This window comes from Podarcis vaucheri (assembly GCF_965113315.1).
Source record: "Podarcis vaucheri genome assembly, chromosome: Z".
NCBI classification, from domain to species: Eukaryota; Metazoa; Chordata; class Lepidosauria; order Squamata; family Lacertidae; genus Podarcis; species Podarcis vaucheri.
The window spans coordinates 53,123,596-53,142,140 of NC_138758.1; the positions used below are offsets into that span (position 1 = coordinate 53,123,596).

Consider the following 18,545-nt stretch of genomic DNA (forward strand, 5'->3'; position numbering starts at 1 on the left):
AATGAAAATAATAATAATAACAATAATTTATTCACGCCCCGCCCCTTATTCAAATCCCATGCAAATCCCGCCCACCTCTCTTCCCCTGCGCGACGCGTTCCTGCAGGGCGGCCCGGAAGGGCGCCACCCCGGTGCCGGGCGCCACCATCACGACGGGCGTCTCGGGGTCCGGCGGGAACCGTAGCGCCCCCTTCTTCACCCACAGGGGGACGTGGGCGGCGCCTGCGGGGGCGGAGAAAGGTAGCGCGGGCGTCAGGGTCGGGAAACGTAGCGCGGGCGCCGGGCGAGGGGTAGGTATTATGGGAAACGTAGCGCGGGCGCCGGGCGAGGGATGGGTGCTATGGGAAATGTAGCGCGGGCGCCGGGCGAGGGATGGGTGCTATGGGAAATGTAGCGCGGGCGCCTAGTAATGGGTAGGTATTCTGGGAAATGTAGCGCGGGCGCCTAGCGAGGGCTGGGCACTATGGGCGCCTGGTGACGGGTAGGTACTATGGGAAAAGTAGCGCAGGCGCCTGGTGATGGGTAGGTACTATGGGAAACGTAGCGCAGGCGCCTGGTGATGGGTGGGTACTATGGGAAACGTAGCGCGGGCGCCTGGTGATGGGTAGGTACTATGGGAAACGTAGCGCGGGCGTCAGGTTTGGGAAACGTAGCGCGGGCGCCTGGTGAGGGGTGGGTGCTATGGGGAAATGTAGCGCGGGCGCCGGGCGAGGGATGGGTGCTATGGGAAACGTAGCGCGGGCATCTGGTGATGGGTAGGTACTATGGGAAACGTAGCGTGGCCGTCTGGTGATGGGTGGGTACTATGGGAAACGTAGCGCGGGTGCCAAGGTACTATGGGAAACGTAGCGCGGGCGTCTGGTGATGGGTAGGTACTATGGGAAACGTAGCGCGGGCGTCTGGTGATGGGTAGGTACTATGGGAAACGTAGCGCGGGCATCTAGTGATGGGTAGGTACTATGGGAAACGTAGCGCGGGCGCCTGGTGATGGGTGGGTACTATGGGAAACGTAGCGCGGGCGTCTGGTGATGGGTGGGTACTATGGGAAACGTAGCGCGGGCGTCTGGTGATGGGTGGGTACTATGGGAAACGTAGCGTGGGCGTCTGGTGATGGGTAGGTACTATGGGAAACGTAGCGCGGGCATCTAGTGATGGGTAGGTACTATGGGAAACGTAGCCCGGGCGCCTGGTGATGGATAGGTATTCTGGGAAATGTAGCGCGGGTGTCAGGTTTGGGAAATGTAGCGCGGGCGCCTAGCGAGGGCTGGGCGCTATGGGCGCCTGGTGACGGGTAGGTACTATGAGAAACGTAGCGCGGGCGCCTGGTGATGGGTGGGCAATATGGGAAACGTAGCGCGGGCATCTGGTGATGGGTAGGTACTATGGGAAACGTAGCGCGGGCGCCTGGTGATGGGTGGGTACTATGGGAAACGTAGCGCGGGGGGCTAGTAATGGGTGGGCACTATGGGAAACGTAGCGCGGATGTGAGGTTTGGGAAACGTAGCGCGGGCGCCTGGCGAGGGATGGGTGCTATGGGAAACGTAGCGCGGGCGCCTGGTGATGGGTGGGTACTATGGGAAACGTAGCGCGGGCGTCTGGTGATGGGTAGGTACTATGGGAAACGTAGCGTGGGCGTCTGGTGATGGGTGGGTACTATGGGAAACGTAGCGCGGGCGTCTAGTAATGGGTAGGTACTATGGGAAACGTAGCGCGGGCGTCTGGTGATGGGAAGGTACTATGGGAAACGTAGCGTGGGCACCTGGTGATGGGTGGGTACTATGGGAAACGTAGCGCGGGCGTCTAGTGATGGGTGGGTACTATGGGAAATGTAGCGCGGGCGTCTAGTGATGGGTAGGTACTATGGGAAACGTAGCGCGGACGTCAGGTTCGGGAAACGTAGCGCGGGCGCTGGGCGAGGGGTGGGTGCTACGGGAAACATAGCGCGGGCGCCTAGTAATGGGTAGGTACTATGGGAAACGTAGCACGGGCGTCTAGTGATGGGTAGGTGATATGGGAAACGTAGCGCGGGCATCAGGTTTGGGAAACGTAGCGCGGGCGCCTGGCGAGGGGTGGGTACTATGGGAAACGTAGCGTGGGCATCTAGTGATGGGTAGGTACTATGGGAAACGTAGCGCAGGCGCCTGGCGATGGGTGGGTACTATGGGAAACGTAGCGTGGGCATCTAGTGATGGGTGGGTACTATGGGAAACGTAGCGCAGGCGCCAGGTCCTGCCTTGGCATTCGGATGGGCCCTAGCAAGAGAAACGTAGCGCGGGCGCCCAGCATGTTGGCATGAGAAACCTAGCGCGGGCGCCCAGGAGAAACGTAGCGCAGGCGCCCAGCCCATTGACAGGAGAAACGTAGCACGGGCGCCCAGAACAAGGACAGGAGAAACGTAGCGCGGGTGCTTAGCATGTTGGCATGAGAAACATAGCATGTGCGCCCAGGGGAAACGTAGCGCAGGCGCCTAGAACATGGACAGGAGAAACATAGCGCGGGTGCTTAGCATGTTGGCATGAGAAACATAGCATGTGCGCCCAGGGGAAACGTAGCGCAGGCGCCCAGAACATGGACAGGAGAAACATAGCGCGGGTGCTTAGCATGTTGGCATGAGAAACATAGCATGTGCGCCCAGGGGAAACGTAGCGCAGGCGCCTAGAACATGGACAGGAGAAACATAGCGCGGGTGCTTAGCATGTTGGCATGAGAAACATAGCATGTGCGCCCAGGGGAAACGTAGCGCAGGCGCCCAGAACATGGACAGGAGAAACATAGCGCATGCGCCCAGCATGTTGACCTGAGAAACATAGCATGTGCGCCCAGGGGAAACGTAGCGCAGGCGCCCAGAACATGGACAGGAGAAACGTAGCGCGGGTGCTTAGCATGTTGGCATGAGAAACATAGCATGTGCGCCCAGGGGAAACGTAGCGCAGGCGCCTAGAACATGGACAGGAGAAACGTAGCGCGGGTGCTTAGCATGTTGGCATGAGAAACATAGCATGTGCGCCCAGGGGAAACGTAGCGCAGGCGCCCAGAACATGGACAGGAGAAACATAGCGCATGCGCCCAGCATGTTGACCTGAGAAACATAGCATGTGCGCCCAGGGGAAACGTAGCGCAGGCGCCCAGAACATGGACAGGAGAAACGTAGCGCGGGTGCTTAGCATGTTGGCATGAGAAACATAGCATGTGCGCCCAGGGGAAACGTAGCGCAGGCGCCTAGAACATGGACAGGAGAAACGTAGCGCGGGTGCTTAGCATGTTGGCATGAGAAACATAGCATGTGCGCCCAGGGGAAACGTAGCGCAGGCGCCCAGAACATGGACAGGAGAAACATAGCGCATGCGCCCAGCATGTTGACCTGAGAAACATAGCATGTGCGCCCAGGGGAAACGTAGCGCAGGCGCCCAGAACATGGACAGGAGAAACATAGCGCGGGTGCTTAGCATGTTGGCATGAGAAACATAGCATGTGCGCCCAGGGGAAACGTAGCGCAGGCGCCCAGAACATGGACAGGAGAAACGTAGCGCAGGCGCCCAGCCCATTGAGAAGAGAAACGTAGCGCAGGCGCCCAGAACACTGACAGGAGAAACATAGCGCGGGCGCCCAGGAGAAACATAGCGCAGGCGCCCAGAACATGGACAGGAGAAACGTAGCGCGGGCGCCCAGGAGAAACATAGCGCGGGCGCCCAGGAGAAACGTAGCGCGGGCGCCCAGGAGAAACATAGCGCGGGCGCCCAGGAGAAACGTAGCGCGGGCGCCCAGGAGAAACGTAGCGCAGGCGCCCAGGAGAAACAGCGCGGGCGCCCAGGAGAAACATAGCACGGGCGCCTATGAGAAACGTAGCGCAGGCGCCACGAGAAACGTAGCGCACCCAGGAGAAACGTAGCGCAGACACCCAGCCCATTGACAAGAGAAACGTAGCGCCGGCGCCCCGAGAAACGTAGCGCATTCGGCGCCCGCGCTGCAACTCACCCTGCGCCGGGTCGAGGGATGCCAGCCAATTGGAGCAGAGCCCGGTCCGGGGCGTGGCCAGGCGCGTCCTGTAGCGCACGACGGCGACCAATAGCTGGAGGCGGTGGGGCAGCGCCTGGCGGGAGAAGCGGGAGTTGTAGCGCGGGAATTGTAGCGCGGGGACGGGAAACTAGCGCCCGGACTCACCTGCGGGGAGGAGGCCAGGGAGAAGGGCCGGGCGCGGGTGCGAGGGATGAGATCCAAGGCGAGGTTGAGTGGCAAGGCGGAGGCCGTCCGGGGGAAGTCGGTCAGGACCTGGCGCCGGGGAGAGAGAAGGGAGTTGTAGCGCAGGCGGGCGCTGGGAACCGTAGCGCCGTCCGGCCAATGAGGAGGGAGGGGGCGGGGCGAAGGGGGCCAAAGGGCCAATCAGAGGGGGGGGAGAGGGAGGGTTCGGCCGGCTGTCAATCGTCCGGGGAGAGGCCGGCGTTTGTAGCGCAGGCGGGCGCCGGGAACCGTAGCGCCCCCAGCCTGCCAATCAGAAGGGAGGGGGCGGGGCGAAGGGGGCGGCGCAGCCAATGAAAGGGGGGGTTGGGGAAGAGGGAGGGTTCGGCCGGCTGTCCATCACGCCGGCCCGCCCGGCTGTCAATCGCCCTGGGAGAGAACGGACGCCGTTCGTCCCCCCTGTCAATCATCCTGTCAATCATCCATCATGATTCCCCCCTGTCAATCGTCCTGGGAGATTCCAGCCGCCATGATCCCCCCTGTCAATCATCCTGTCCACCCCCCTGTCAATCAACCCCCCTGTCAATCATCCATCATTATTCCCCTGGGAGCTTCCAGCCGCCATTCGTCCCCCCTGTCAATCATCCTGTCCACCCCCTGTCAATCCTCATTCCCCCTGTCAATCGTCCTGGGAGAGGCCAGCCGCCATTCGTCCCCCCTGTCAATCATCTGCCAATCGTCCCCCCTGTCAATCATCCTAGGATATCCCAGCCGCCATTATTCCCCCTGTCAATCATCCGGTCAAGCCCCTGTCAATCATCAATCATTCTTCCTCCTGTCAATCATCCGCCATTATTTCCCCTGTCAATCATCCTGGGAGAGCCCAACCGCCATTATTCCCCCTGTCAATCATCCTGGGATCTTCCAGACGCCATTCTTCCCCCTGTCAATCATCCTGTCAACCCCCCTGTCAATCATCCATCATTCTTCCCCCTGTCAATCATCCTGGGAGAGCCCAGCCACCATTCTTCCCCCTGTCAATCATCCTGTCAATCATCCTGGGAGATTCCAGCCGCCATTCGCTCCCCACTGTCCTGTCAATCAATCTAACCCTCCCCTGTCAATCATCCTGGGAGATTCGAGCCGCCATTATTCCCCCTGTCAATCATCCTGTCAAGCCCGCTGTCAATCATCCATCATTATTCCCCTGTCAATCATCCTGTCCACCCCCTGTCAATCATCCTGTCCACCCCCTGTCAATCATCCATCATTATTCCCCCTGTCAATCATCCTGCCAACCCCCTGTCAATCATCAATCATTCTTCCCCCTGTCAATCATCCTGGGAGATTCCAGCCGCCATTCACTCCCTGCTATCCTGTCAATCAATCTAACCCTCCCCTGTCAATCATCCTGGGAGATTCCAGCGGCCATTATTCCCCCTGTCAATCATCCTGTCCACCCCATGTTAATCATCCATCATTCTTCCCCCTGTCAATCGTCCTGGGAGAGACCAGCCGCCATTTGTCCCCCCTGTCAATCATCATGTCCACCCCCCCTGTCAATCATCCATCATTCTTCCCCCTGTCAATCGTCCTGGGATCTTCCAGCTGCCATTATTCCCCCTGTCAATCATCCTGTCAACCCCGTCAATCATCCATCATTATTCCCCCTGTCAATCATCTTGGGATCTTCCAGCCGCCATTATTCCCCCTGCCAATCATCCTGTCCACCCCCCTGTCAATCATCCATCGTTATTCCCCCTGTCAATCATCCTGTCCACCCCCTGTCAATCATCCATCATTATTCCCCCTGTCAATCATCCTGGGATATTCCAGCAGCCATTCTTCCCCCTGTCAATCATCCTGTCCAACCCCCTGTCGATCATCCATCATTATTCCACCTGTCAATCATCCTGTCAAGCCCCCTGTCAATCATCATTCCCCCTGTCAATCATCCTGTCCACCCTCCTGTCAATCATCCATCATTATTCCCAACGTCAATCATCCTGTCCACCCTCCTGTCAATCATCCATCATTATTCCCCCTGTCAATCATCCTGGGATCTTCCAGCCGTCATTATTCCCCCTGTCAATCATCCTGTCAATCATCCTGGGAGATTGCCGCCGCCATTCACTCCCTGTCAATCAATCTAACCCTCCCCTGTCAATCGTCCTGGGATCTTCCAGCCGCCATTCGTCACCCCTGTCAATCATCCTGGGAGATCCAAGCCACCATTACTCCCCGTCAATCATCCTGTCAATCATCCTGGGATCTTCCAGCCGCCATGATTCCCCGCCAATCACCCTGTCCACCCCGTCAATCATCCATCATTATGGGAACTGGCAACATGCCCTGGGAACCTGGCACCCGGCGCGCTACAACTCCCAAACCAGACCCGCCGACACCCCGCACCCGGCGCGCTACAACTCCCACAATCCCACCCACCTCCACCATTGTCCGCTGGGAACCGTAGCGCCCAAACCCACCCTGAAAACCAGGCGCAGCCGCTGGCACTGGGAACCGTAGCGCCCGGCGCCCGGCGCGCTACGACTCCCCAACCCCACCCACCTCCAGCGTGGTGCGCCGCACCCGGTGGCAGTAGGCGTACAGCTCCTCCTGACCGGGCGCCGAGGCGAAGTCGGCCAGCTTCTCCCGCTCGCGGGCGTCGGGCGAGAGCAGGGCGGCGAGTTCGAAGAAGGAGCGCCGGGGCGTTCGGGCGAGGTCCAGGTGGTTTTGCACCAGGCGCCGGACGGTGCAGGGCTGGGGGAGCGGGAACGGTAGCGCGGCGCCTGGCGGGGGGAGAGATTTGGCGTTAGAAGGCGCTGGGAGTTGTAGCGCTGGGAGTTGTAGCGCTGGGAGTTGTAGCGCTGGGAATCAGGCATTGGGAATTGTAGCGCTGGGAACTAGGGCACTGGGAATTGTAGCGCTGGGAACTGTAGCGCTGGGAGCTATGGTGCTGGGAACCAGGCGCTGGGAATTGTAGCGCAGGGTATTGTAGCGCTGGGAATTGTAGCACTGGGAGTTGTAGCGCTGGGAGTTGTAGCGCTGGGAATTGTAGCGCTGGGAATCAGGCGCTGGGAATTGTAGCGCTGGGAACTAGGGCACTGGGAATTGTAGCGCTGGGAACTATAGCGCTGGGAGCTATGGTGCTGGGAACAAGACGCTGGGAATTGTAGCGCTGGGAACTATAGCGCTGGGAACTGTGGCGCTGGGAATTGTAGTGCAGGGAAGTAGGCGCTGGGAAGTAGGCGCTGGGAATTGTAGCACTGGGAACTAGGGCACTGGGAATTGTAGCGCTGGGAACTATAGCGCTGGGAGCTATGGTGCTGGGAACAAGATGCTGGGAATTGTAGCGCTGGGAGTTGTAGCGCTGGGAACTATAGCGCTGGGAACTGTGGCGCTGGGAATTGTAGTGCAGGGAAGTAGGCGCTGGGAAGTAGGCGCTGGGAATTGTAGCGCTGGGAGCTATGGCACTGGGAACTATAGTGCTGGGAACTAGCGCTGGAAGTGGGCGCTGGGAATTGTAGCGCTGGGAATTGTAGCACTGGGAAGTAGGCACTGGGAATTGTAGCGCTGGGAACTGTAGCGCTGGGAGCTATGGTGCTGGGAACCAGGCGCTGGGAATTGTAGCGCAGGGTATTGTAGCGCTGGGAATTGTAGCACTGGGAATTGTAGCGCTGGGAACTGTAGCGCTGGGAATCAGGCGCTGGGAATTGTAGCACTGGGAACTAGGGCACTGGGAATTGTAGCGCTGGGAACTATAGCGCTGGGAGCTATGGTGCTGGGAACCAGGCGCTGGGAATTGTAGCGCAGGGTATTGTAGCGCTGGGAATTGTAGCGCTGGGAACTGTAGCGCTGGGAATTGTAGCGCTGGGAATTGTAGCGTGGGGAAGTAGGCACTGGGAACTATAGCGCTGGGAACTGTAGCGCTGGGAAGGAGGCCTTGGGAATTGTAGCTCTGGGAACTGTAGCATGGGGAGCTATGGCGCTGGGAAGTAGGCGCTGGGAACTGTAGCGCTGGGGAGTAGGCCTTGGGAATTGTAGGGCTGGGAACTGTAGCGCTGAGAAGTAGGCGCTGGGAATTGTAGCACTGGGAATTGTAGCGCTGGGAACTGTAGCGCGGGGAGCTATGGCGCTGGGAACTAGGCGCTGGGAAGTGTGGCACTGGGAACTAGGCCTTGGGAATTGTAGCGCTGGGAACTGTAGCACTGGGAATTGTAGCGCAGGGTACTAGCACTGGGAATTGTAGCGCTGGGAATTGTAGCGCTGGGAGCTATGGTGCTGGGAACCAGGCGCTGGGAATTGTAGCGCAGGGTATTGTAGCGCTGGGAATTGTAGCACTGGGAATTGTAGCGCTGGGAACTGTAGCGCTGGGAATCAGGCGCTGGGAAATATAGCACTGGGAACTAGGCGCTGGGAACGGTAGCGCTGGGAACTAGCGCTGGGAGTTGTAGCGCTGGGAACTATAGCGCTGGGAATTGTAGCGCTGGGAATTGTAGCACGGGGAAGTAGGCCTTGGGAATTGTAGCGCTGGGAACTGTAGCGCTGGGAACTGTAGCACTGGGGAGTAGGCACTGGGAAATGTGGCGCTGGGAACTGTAGCGCTGGGAACTGTAGCACTGGGAAGTAGGCACTGGGAAATGTGGCGCTGGGAACTGTAGCGCTGGGAACCAGGCGCTGGGAACTATAGCGCTGAGAGCTATGGCGCTGGGAACTAGGCCTTGGGAATTGTAGCGCTGGGAACAAGGCGCTGGGAACTGTGGCACTGGGAACCAGGCACTGGGAACTATAGCGCTGGGAGCTATGGTGCTGGGAACTGTGGCACTGGGAACCATGGCACTGGAAACCAGGCGCTGGGAACCATAGCACTGGGGAAATGGCACTGGGAACCAGGGGCCGGGAACCGTAGCACTGGGGAAATGGCACTGGGAACCAGGCGCCGGGAACCATGGCACTGGGGGAAAGGCACTGGGAACCAGGCGCTGGGAACCAGATACTGAACCAGGCGCCGGGAACCGTAGCACTGGGGAAATGGCACTGGGAACCAGGCGCTGGGAACCATAGCACTGGGAACCGTAGCGCTCGAAACCAGGCGCTGGGAACCAGATACTGGAAACGAGGTACTGGGAACCACATACTGGAAACCAGGCGCTGGGAACCATAGCACTGGGGAAAACCGGGCGCTGGGAACCACATACTGGAAACCAGGCGCTGGGAACCATAGCACTGGGGAAATGGCACTGGGAACCAGGCGCTGGGAACCATAGCACTGGGAACCGTAGCGCTCGAAACCAGGCGCTGGGAACCAGATACTGGAAACGAGGTACTGGGAACCACATACTGGAAACCAGGCGCTGGGAACCATAGCACTGGGGAAAACCGGGCGCTGGGAACCACATACTGGAAACCAGGCGCTGGGAACCATAGCACTGGGGAAAACTGGGCGCTGGGGACCCACATACTGGAAACCAGGCGCTGGGAACCATAGCACTGGGGGAATGGCACTGGGAACCAGGTGCCGGGAACCATAGCACTGGGGAAATGGCACTGGGAACCAGGCGCTGGGAACCATAGCACTGGGAACTGGGTACTGGGAACTATAGCGCACCTTCCTCGGCCGGCCGGACGACAAAGCGGCGTTCTGGATCCAGGTTCAAGAGGCGGCAGAAGAGGGCGACGTCCTCCGGGGCGTTGCTAGGGGCGACCATGGCGACGTCGCCGGCGGCGGCCCTGGGGGGGAAACGTAGCGCTATAATTATTATTATTATTATTATTAGCTGGAATAATAATAATAATAATAATAATAATAATAATAATAGCATTTATTATTAGCATTTAATAATGTAATTTATAACTAGAATTTAATAATAGCAATTATTATTATTATTATTATTATTATTAGCATGTATTTTGTATGCCTGGCTCCCTATCGGTTGCTGGAATAATAATAATAATAATAATAATAATAATAATAATAATAATAATAATAATAATAAGTTGTATTCCTGGCTCCCCACCAGCTGCAAGCATCATTATTTATTATTATTATTATTATTATTATTATTATTATTGGGAGTTTTAATGGGGTGGAAGCGGGCAGCGATCAAAAGAGCATATTATTATTATTATTATTATTATTATTAATGGGAGTTTTAATGGGGTAGAAGCGGACAGCGATCAAAAGAGCATATTATTATTATTAATAATGGGAGTTTTAATGGGGTGGAAGCGGACAGCGATCAAAAGAGCATATTATTATTATTATTATTATTACTACTATTATTACTATTATTATTATTAATGGGAGTTTTAATGGGGTGGAAGCGGACAGCGATCAAAAGAGCATCATATTATTATTATTATTATTATTATTATTATTATTATTATTAAATAATGATGCTTGCTTGCAGCTGATGGGGAGCCAGGTATACAACCTCTAATTATTATCAGTTCCTGGAATAATAATAATAATACTTAGAGGTTGTATACCTGGCTCCCCATCAGCTGCAAGTATCATTATTTTTTATTATTATTATTATTATTATTATTATTATTATTATTATTATTATTAATTCTGTATTCCTGCCTCCCTATCAGTTCCTGGAATAATAATAATAATAATAATAATAATAATAATAATAGTAGTAGTATTAACAACAACATGATAATAATACATAATAATAATACCTAATACGTTATTTATTATTATGTATTATTATGTTGTCTTCTTATTCTTCTTATTATTAATATTTTAATAAATGAAACCCACTCGATCCCGGATCCGGAAATGTCCAACTCGATCAGCCGGACGTCCTGGAAGTGCGACTCGGACGTCACTCTCTGATTGGTCAGCACCCGGGCCAGGAAGGGGCGGGATTCGCACGGGGGTCCCGCCTCGGGTTCGGGAGGTTCTGATTGGTCGCCGTCGTCGCCGTCGTCTAGGAAGCGGAAGACAAAGCGGGAGGGCAAGCTGGAAGGGGAGAGGAATAATAATAATAATAATCAATAATAATAATAATAATAATAATAATAATAATAATAATAATAATAACTCATCTTATTATGAAAGAAGAGGTTGGAATAATAATAATAATAACTCATCTTATTATGAAAGAAGATGTTGGAATAATAATAATAGTATAATTCATCTTGTTATGAAAGAGGAGGTAATAATAATAATAACAATAATAACAATAACAATAACAATAATAATAATAATAATAATAATATAATTCATCTTATTATGAAAGAAGAGGTTGGAATAATAATAATAATAATAATAATAATAATAATAATAATAATATAATTCATCTTATTATGAAAGAGGAGGTTGGAATAATAATAATAATAATAATAATAATAATAATAATAAGAGTAATAATAATAAATTCATCTTATTATGAAAGAAGAGGTTGGAATAATAATAATAATAATAGTATAATTCATCTTATTATGAAAGAAGAGGTTGGAATAATAATAATAATAATAATAATAATAATAATAATAATAATAATAATAATAATAATAATAAAATATGATTCATCTTATTATGAAAGAGGTTGGAATAATAATAATAATAATAATAATAATAATAATAATATAATTCATCTTATTATGAAAGAGGAGGTTGGAATAATAATAATAATAATAATAATAATAATAATAATAATAAATTCATCTTATTATGAAAGAGGAGGTTGGAAGAAGAAGAAGAAGAAGAAGAAGAATATGTTGAGCTGGGCATCCAACAAATGATAATGATAATAATAATAATAATAATAATAATAATAATAATAATAATATAATTCATCTTTTTATGAAAGAGGAGGTTGGAATAATAATAATAATAATAATAATAATAATAATAATAATAATAATAATAATAATAATAATAATTTATGAAAGAAGAGGTTGGAATAAGAAGAAGAAGAAGAAGAAGAAGAAGATGTTGAGCTGGGCATCCAACAAAATAATAATAATAATAATAATAATAATAATAATAATAATAATAATAATATTAAAGAAGAAGGGGGAAAGAAGAAGTTGGAATAATAATAATAATAATAAGCAGCTAACGTTGAGCTGGGCATCCAACAAATAATAATAATGATAATGATAATAATAATAATAATAATAATAATAATAATAATAATAAGCGGTGGGATGCCTGGCTCAACATCTATCCGAATAACTTACCATTTCAGAATATTTCAGAATAATGAAATCATTTACGTTCAGAATAATCATTTCGTTTATTTGAATTATTCAATCCTTTAATAATAATAATAATAATAATAATAATAATAATAATTTAATAAATTAGAATAATATTGCTTACAGGACGTCCGGACTCAGGATTTCCAGGCCGGGAGGAAGAGGATACAGAGACAGGATCTTCTCCCAGAGATCCGCTAGCCAGGGATCCACTGCGGCGTCCGGCCTGCAGGAGGACAGAAAGGGATCCAGCGGTCATTAATAATAATAATAATAATAATAATAATAAATTTTAGCATCTTCAGGGTAAATTTCAGCATATAATAATAATAACAATAACAACAATAATATAACATAATATAAAATAATCATAATCATAATAAAACATAATATAATAAAATAACAAGGACAATAATAATAACAATGATAATATAACAATTTAATAAAGTAATAACATAACACAATTTAATAAAATAACAATAATATAATATGGATCTAATAACATCATAATAATAACAATAACAGCAGTAATATAATATAAAATAATAACAACAATAAAACATAAAGTAATAACATAACACAATTTAATAAAATAACAGTAATATAATATGGATCTAATAACATCATAATAATAACAATAACAGCAGTAATATAATATAAAATAATAACAACAATAAAACATAAAGTAATAACATAACACAATTTAATAAAATAACAGTAATATAATATGGATCTAATAACATAATAATAATAACAATAACAGCAGTAATATAATATAAAATAATAACAACAATAAAACATAATAACCACAACAATAATAGGAATAATAAAACATAATAGAATAAAACAAGAATAACCATAACAAGAATATAAAATAAGAATAATAAGATAACATACTTTAATACCATAATAATAAGAACAAGAATAATAGCAATGTTACTGCTATTAATATTATTATAAATATCATTGTTTGATTTTTATTCTGTTATGCTTTATTATCGTTATTGCTACTACCTTATATTATGTGATCATATAAAAGAGTAGCAATAACGATAATAAAACCTAATATGATAAAAAATAAAATATTAATAATATTAATAATATTATTAATAATATTATTAATATTATCAATATTATTAATAATATTATTAATATTATTAATATTAATAATAGACTCACCCCAAATCGTGCCGGTCGTCCCCCAAAGCGGGCGGAAGGAGGGGGCAGCCCCCAACTGGCCAAGCCGCTTGTGAAGTTTCTTGGCCACAAAATTGAACCTGGAGAGGCGGGAAATTAAAAAGAATAAATCCCAAATTTCCCCCCGGATATTCCATTATTTCCCCAGATTTTCCAACCTCCCCCCCCCCGAATTTCCCATTTTTCCCCATTTCCCCCCGGATTTTCCAATCCCCCCCATTTTTCTCGGGATTTCCCCCTAGATTTCCCCGGATATTCCATTATTTCCCAGATTTTCCAACCTCCCCCCCGAATTTCCCATTTTTCCCCATTTCCCCCGGATTTTCCAATCCCCCCCATTTTTCCCGGGATTTCCCCCTAGATTTCCCCGGATATTCCATTATTTCCCCAGATTTTCCAACCTCCCCCCCCGAATTTCCCATTTTTCCCCATTTCCCCCCGGATTTTCCAATCCCCCCCATTTTTCTCGGGATTTCCCCCTAGATTTCCCCGGATATTCCATTATTTCCCCAGATTTTCCAACCTCCCCCCCCGAATTTCCCATTTTTCCCCATTTCCCCCCGGATTTTCCCATTTCCCCCCATTTTTCCCGGGATTTCCCCCTAGATTTCCCCGGATATTCCATTATTTCCCCAGATTTTCCAACCTCCCCCCCCCGAATTTCCCATTTTTCCCCATTCCCCCCCGGATTTTCCCATTTCCCCCCATTTTTCTCGGGATTTCCCCCTAGATTTTCCCGGATATTCCATTATTTCCCCAGATTTTCCAACCTCCCCCCCCCCGAATTTCCCATTTTTCCCCATTTCCCCCCGGATTTTCCCATCCCCCCCCCATTTTTCTCGGGATTTCCCCCTAGATTTTCCCGGATATTCCATTATTTCCCCAGATTTTCCAACCTCCCCCCCCGAATTTCCCATTTTCCCCCATTTCCCCCCGGATTTTCCCATTTCCCCCATTTTTCCCGGGATTTCCCCCTAGATTTTCCCGGATATTCCATTATTTCCCCAGATTTTCCAACCCCCCCCCCCGAATTTCCCATTTTTCCCCATTTCCCCCCGGATTTTCCCATTTCCCCCCATTTTTCCCGGGATTTCCCCCTAGATTTCCCCGGATATTCCATTATTTCCCCAGATTTTCCAACCTCCCCCCCCCCGAATTTCCCATTTTTCCCCATTTCCCCCCGGATTTTCCAATCCCCCCATTTTTCCCGGGATTTCCCCTAGATTTCCCCGGATATTCCATTATTTCCCCAGATTTTCCAACCTCCCCCCCCCGAATTTCCCATTTTCCCCATTTCCCCCCGGATTTTCCCATTTCCCCCCATTTTTCCCGGGATTTCCCCCTAGATTTCCCCAGATATTCCATTATTTCCCCAGATTTCCCCATTTTTCCCAATATCCCCCCAAAATTTCCCATTCCCCCCCTCCGGATTTTTCCCATTTCCCCCCCAGATTTCCCCAATTTTTCTTCCCCCTGGATTTTATGATTTCCCCTTGGATTTTCCCCATTTTTTCCCATTTTTCTCGGGATTTTCCAATTCCCCCCAGATTTTCCCGGATATTCCATTCTTTCCCCAGATTTTCCCGGTTTTTCCACCCCCCCCCCAAAATTTCCCATTTTCCCCCTGGATTTCCCCATTTTTCTCCTTTTCCCCGGGAATTTTTTCCTCATTTTTCTCGGGGTTTTCCCACCCCGTACCCCCCGGATTTTCGGATTTTTTCCCGATTTCCCGGATTTTTCCGGGAAAGCGGAAAAAGAGGGACTTACTTGGGATAGGAGGAATCGCCCAGCCCCAAAACGGCGTAATCCAATCGGGAGAGAGCAGAGAGAGGCAGGTTTTTCCGGAAGAGGAACTTCCAGAAATTCTGGATTTTTACATCAAAAAAAAATGAGTGATTTTATGGATTTTCCAACGGGAAGAAGCCAAACTCCACAAATTAAATTAAATTAAATACATGAAATATTAAATACTGATATTTAATGTTGATCTTATATGAAATATTAATATATGAAATATTGAATATTAAATATTAATATTTGATGTATTAATCTTTTAATACATTAAATTTAAGACATAACATTATTACGGTATTATAACACGTAATATTATTTGTACCATATAATTAACATGTTATCAATTAAAGACATTAAATCATAATCTCTAATATTGAAGACACTCAATTTCTCAAAGGTTAATAAAGAAATTCGATTATAAATTATAAATATATATATTTATACATATATATACATATATGTGTATATCTATATATATATATACGATATAATTAACATGTTATCAATTAAAGACATTAAATCATAATCTCTAATATTGAAGACACTCAATTTCTCAAAGGTTAATAAAGAAATTCGATTATAAATTATAAATATATATATTTATACATACATATATACATATATGTGTATATCTATATATATATATACGATATAATTAACATGTTATCAATTAAAGACATTAAATCATAATCTCTAATATTGAAGACACTCAATTTCTCAAAGGTTAATAAAGAAATTCGATTATAAATTATAAATATATATATTTATACATACATATATACATATATGTGTGTATATATATATATATATATATATATATACCATATTAATAACATTTTATCAGTTAAATACATTAAATCATAATCTCTAATATTGAAGACACTCAATTTCTCAAAGGTTAATAAAGAAATTCGATTATAAATTATAAATATATATATTTATACATACATATATACATATATGTGTATATCTATATATACGAAATATATCTACGAAATAAAATCTACGAAAGCAAATATCTATATATATATATACGATATAATTAACATGTTATCAATTAAAGACATTAAATCATAATCTCTAATATTGAAGACACTCAATTTCTCAAAGGTTAATAAAGAAATTCGATTATAAATTATAAATATATATATTTATACATACATATATACATATATGTGTATATATATATATACCATATAAATAACATTTTATCAGTTAAACACATTAAATCATAATCTCTAATATTGAAGACATTCAATTTCTCAAAGGTTAATAAAGAAATTCAAAGGGAATATCTATATTTTTATTTGCATTTATTTATATGTATAAATATATATATTTATACATACATACATATAGATATAGATATAAACAATGTTTCATATAAATATAATATAGATGTAAACGTAAACATATTTATATTATATATTTTTATAATAAATATATATATATCTATTCATTTATAAATATATATATTTATTTATATTTACATTTATAAAGATATATATATATATATGCTTACATACATATATACATATATAGAGATATAGATAGATAGATATAAACACCTCTATTATATATATATATAACTTTTATTTATATTATATATTTATATAATAACTACATATGTTTATATAATAAATATACATATTTGTTTATATATATATATATATATATATATATATATATATTTATATTTATATATATATTTAATATATTTATATATATTATATTTATATATATTATATATTATATATATATAATATATATATATAATTATCCATTAAATATATATATTATATATAATTTTTCCCCAACCTTCATGTTATCCGGCGGATCTCCCTGCCCTGTGGTGGAACAGACGAAAATCGCCAGCGGCTCCTCGATCAGCTTGGCCTGAGGAAAGAGGGAAGAAAGGAAGGAAAAAAGGTGAGAGAGAGAAAAGAAAAAAGAAGGAAGAAAAGAAGGGGGAAACGGGGGGGGGAAGAAAAAAGGGAGGGAGAAATGGAAGAAAGGAAGGGAAAAAGGGAAAGAGAAATGGAAGAAAGAAGAAGGGGAAAAGGGAGAAAAATAAGAAGGGGGAAAGGGAGGAAGAAAAGAAGGAAAAAACGGGGGGAGGAAGAAAAAAGGGAGGGAGAAATGGAAGAAAGGAAGGGAAAAAGGGAAAGAGAAATGGAAGAAAGAAGAAGGGGAAAAGGGAGAAAAATAAGAAGGGGAAAGGGAGGAAGAAAAGAAGGAAAAAACGGGGGGAGGAAGAAAAAAGGGAGGGAGAAATGGAAGAAAGGAAGGGAAAAAGGGAGAAAAATAAGAAGGGGAAAAGGGAGGGAAAAAAGAAGGAAAAAACGGGGGGAGGAAGAAAAAAGGGAGAGAGAAATGGAAGAAAGGAAGGGAAAAAGGGAAAGAGAAATGGAAGAAAGAAGAAGGGGAAAAGGGAGAAAAATAAGAAGGGGGAAAGGGAGGAAGAAAAGAAGGAAAAAACGGGGGGAGGAAGAAAAAAGGGAGGGAGAAATGGAAGAAAGGAAGGGAAAAGGGAGAAAAATAAGAAGGGGAAAAGGGAGGGAAAAAAGAAGGAAAAAACGGGGGGAGGAAGAAAAAAGGGAGAGAGAAATGGAAGAAAGGAAGGGAAAAAGGGAGAAAAATAAGAAGGGGAAAAGGGAGGGAAAAAAGAAGGAAAAAACGGGGGGAGGAAGAAAAAAGGGAGAGAGAAATGGAAGAAAGGAAGGGAAAAAGGGAAAGAGAAATGGAAGAAAGAAGAAGGGAAAAGGGAGAAAAATAAGAAGGGGGAAAGGGAGGAAGAAAGAAGGAAAAAACGGGGGGAGGAAGAAAAAAGGGAGGGAGAAATGGAAGAAAGGAAGGGAAAAAGGGAGAAAAATAAGAAGGGGAAAAGGGAGGGAAAAAAGAAGGAAAAAACGGGGGGAGGAAGAAAAAAGGGAGAGAGAAATGGAAGAAAGGAAGGGAAAAAGGGAGAAAAATAAGAAGGGGAAAAGGGAGGGAAAAAAGAAGGAAAAAACGGGGGGAGGAAGAAAAAAGGGAGAGAGAAATGGAAGAAAGGAAGGGAAAAAGGGAAAGAGAAATGGAAGAAAGAAGAAGGGGAAAAGGGAGAAAAATAAGAAGGGGGAAAGGGAGGAAGAAAAGAAGGAAAAAACGGGGGGAGGAAGAAAAAA

General features: G+C 46.0%; 1 protein-coding gene across 1 annotated transcript in view; it reads right to left on the minus strand.

Moving 5' to 3' along the window:
* Positions 1 to 17,298, minus strand: part of LOC309524287 (NADPH-dependent diflavin oxidoreductase 1-like) — a gene marked incomplete at its 5' end in the record, with an annotated part of 22,240 nt that extends 4,942 nt beyond the window's left edge. The window contains 11 exon segments of the mRNA XM_082208744.1: positions 76 to 222; positions 3,976 to 4,090; positions 4,162 to 4,269; positions 6,745 to 6,965; positions 9,785 to 9,906; positions 10,946 to 11,146; positions 12,515 to 12,616; positions 13,570 to 13,612; positions 13,615 to 13,667; positions 15,355 to 15,452; positions 17,200 to 17,298. Of these exon segments, the coding sequence (XP_082064870.1) occupies positions 76 to 222; positions 3,976 to 4,090; positions 4,162 to 4,269; positions 6,745 to 6,965; positions 9,785 to 9,906; positions 10,946 to 11,146; positions 12,515 to 12,616; positions 13,570 to 13,612; positions 13,615 to 13,667; positions 15,355 to 15,452; positions 17,200 to 17,298 (1,309 nt within the window).
* Between the last annotated feature and the right edge of the window lie 1,247 nt (positions 17,299 to 18,545).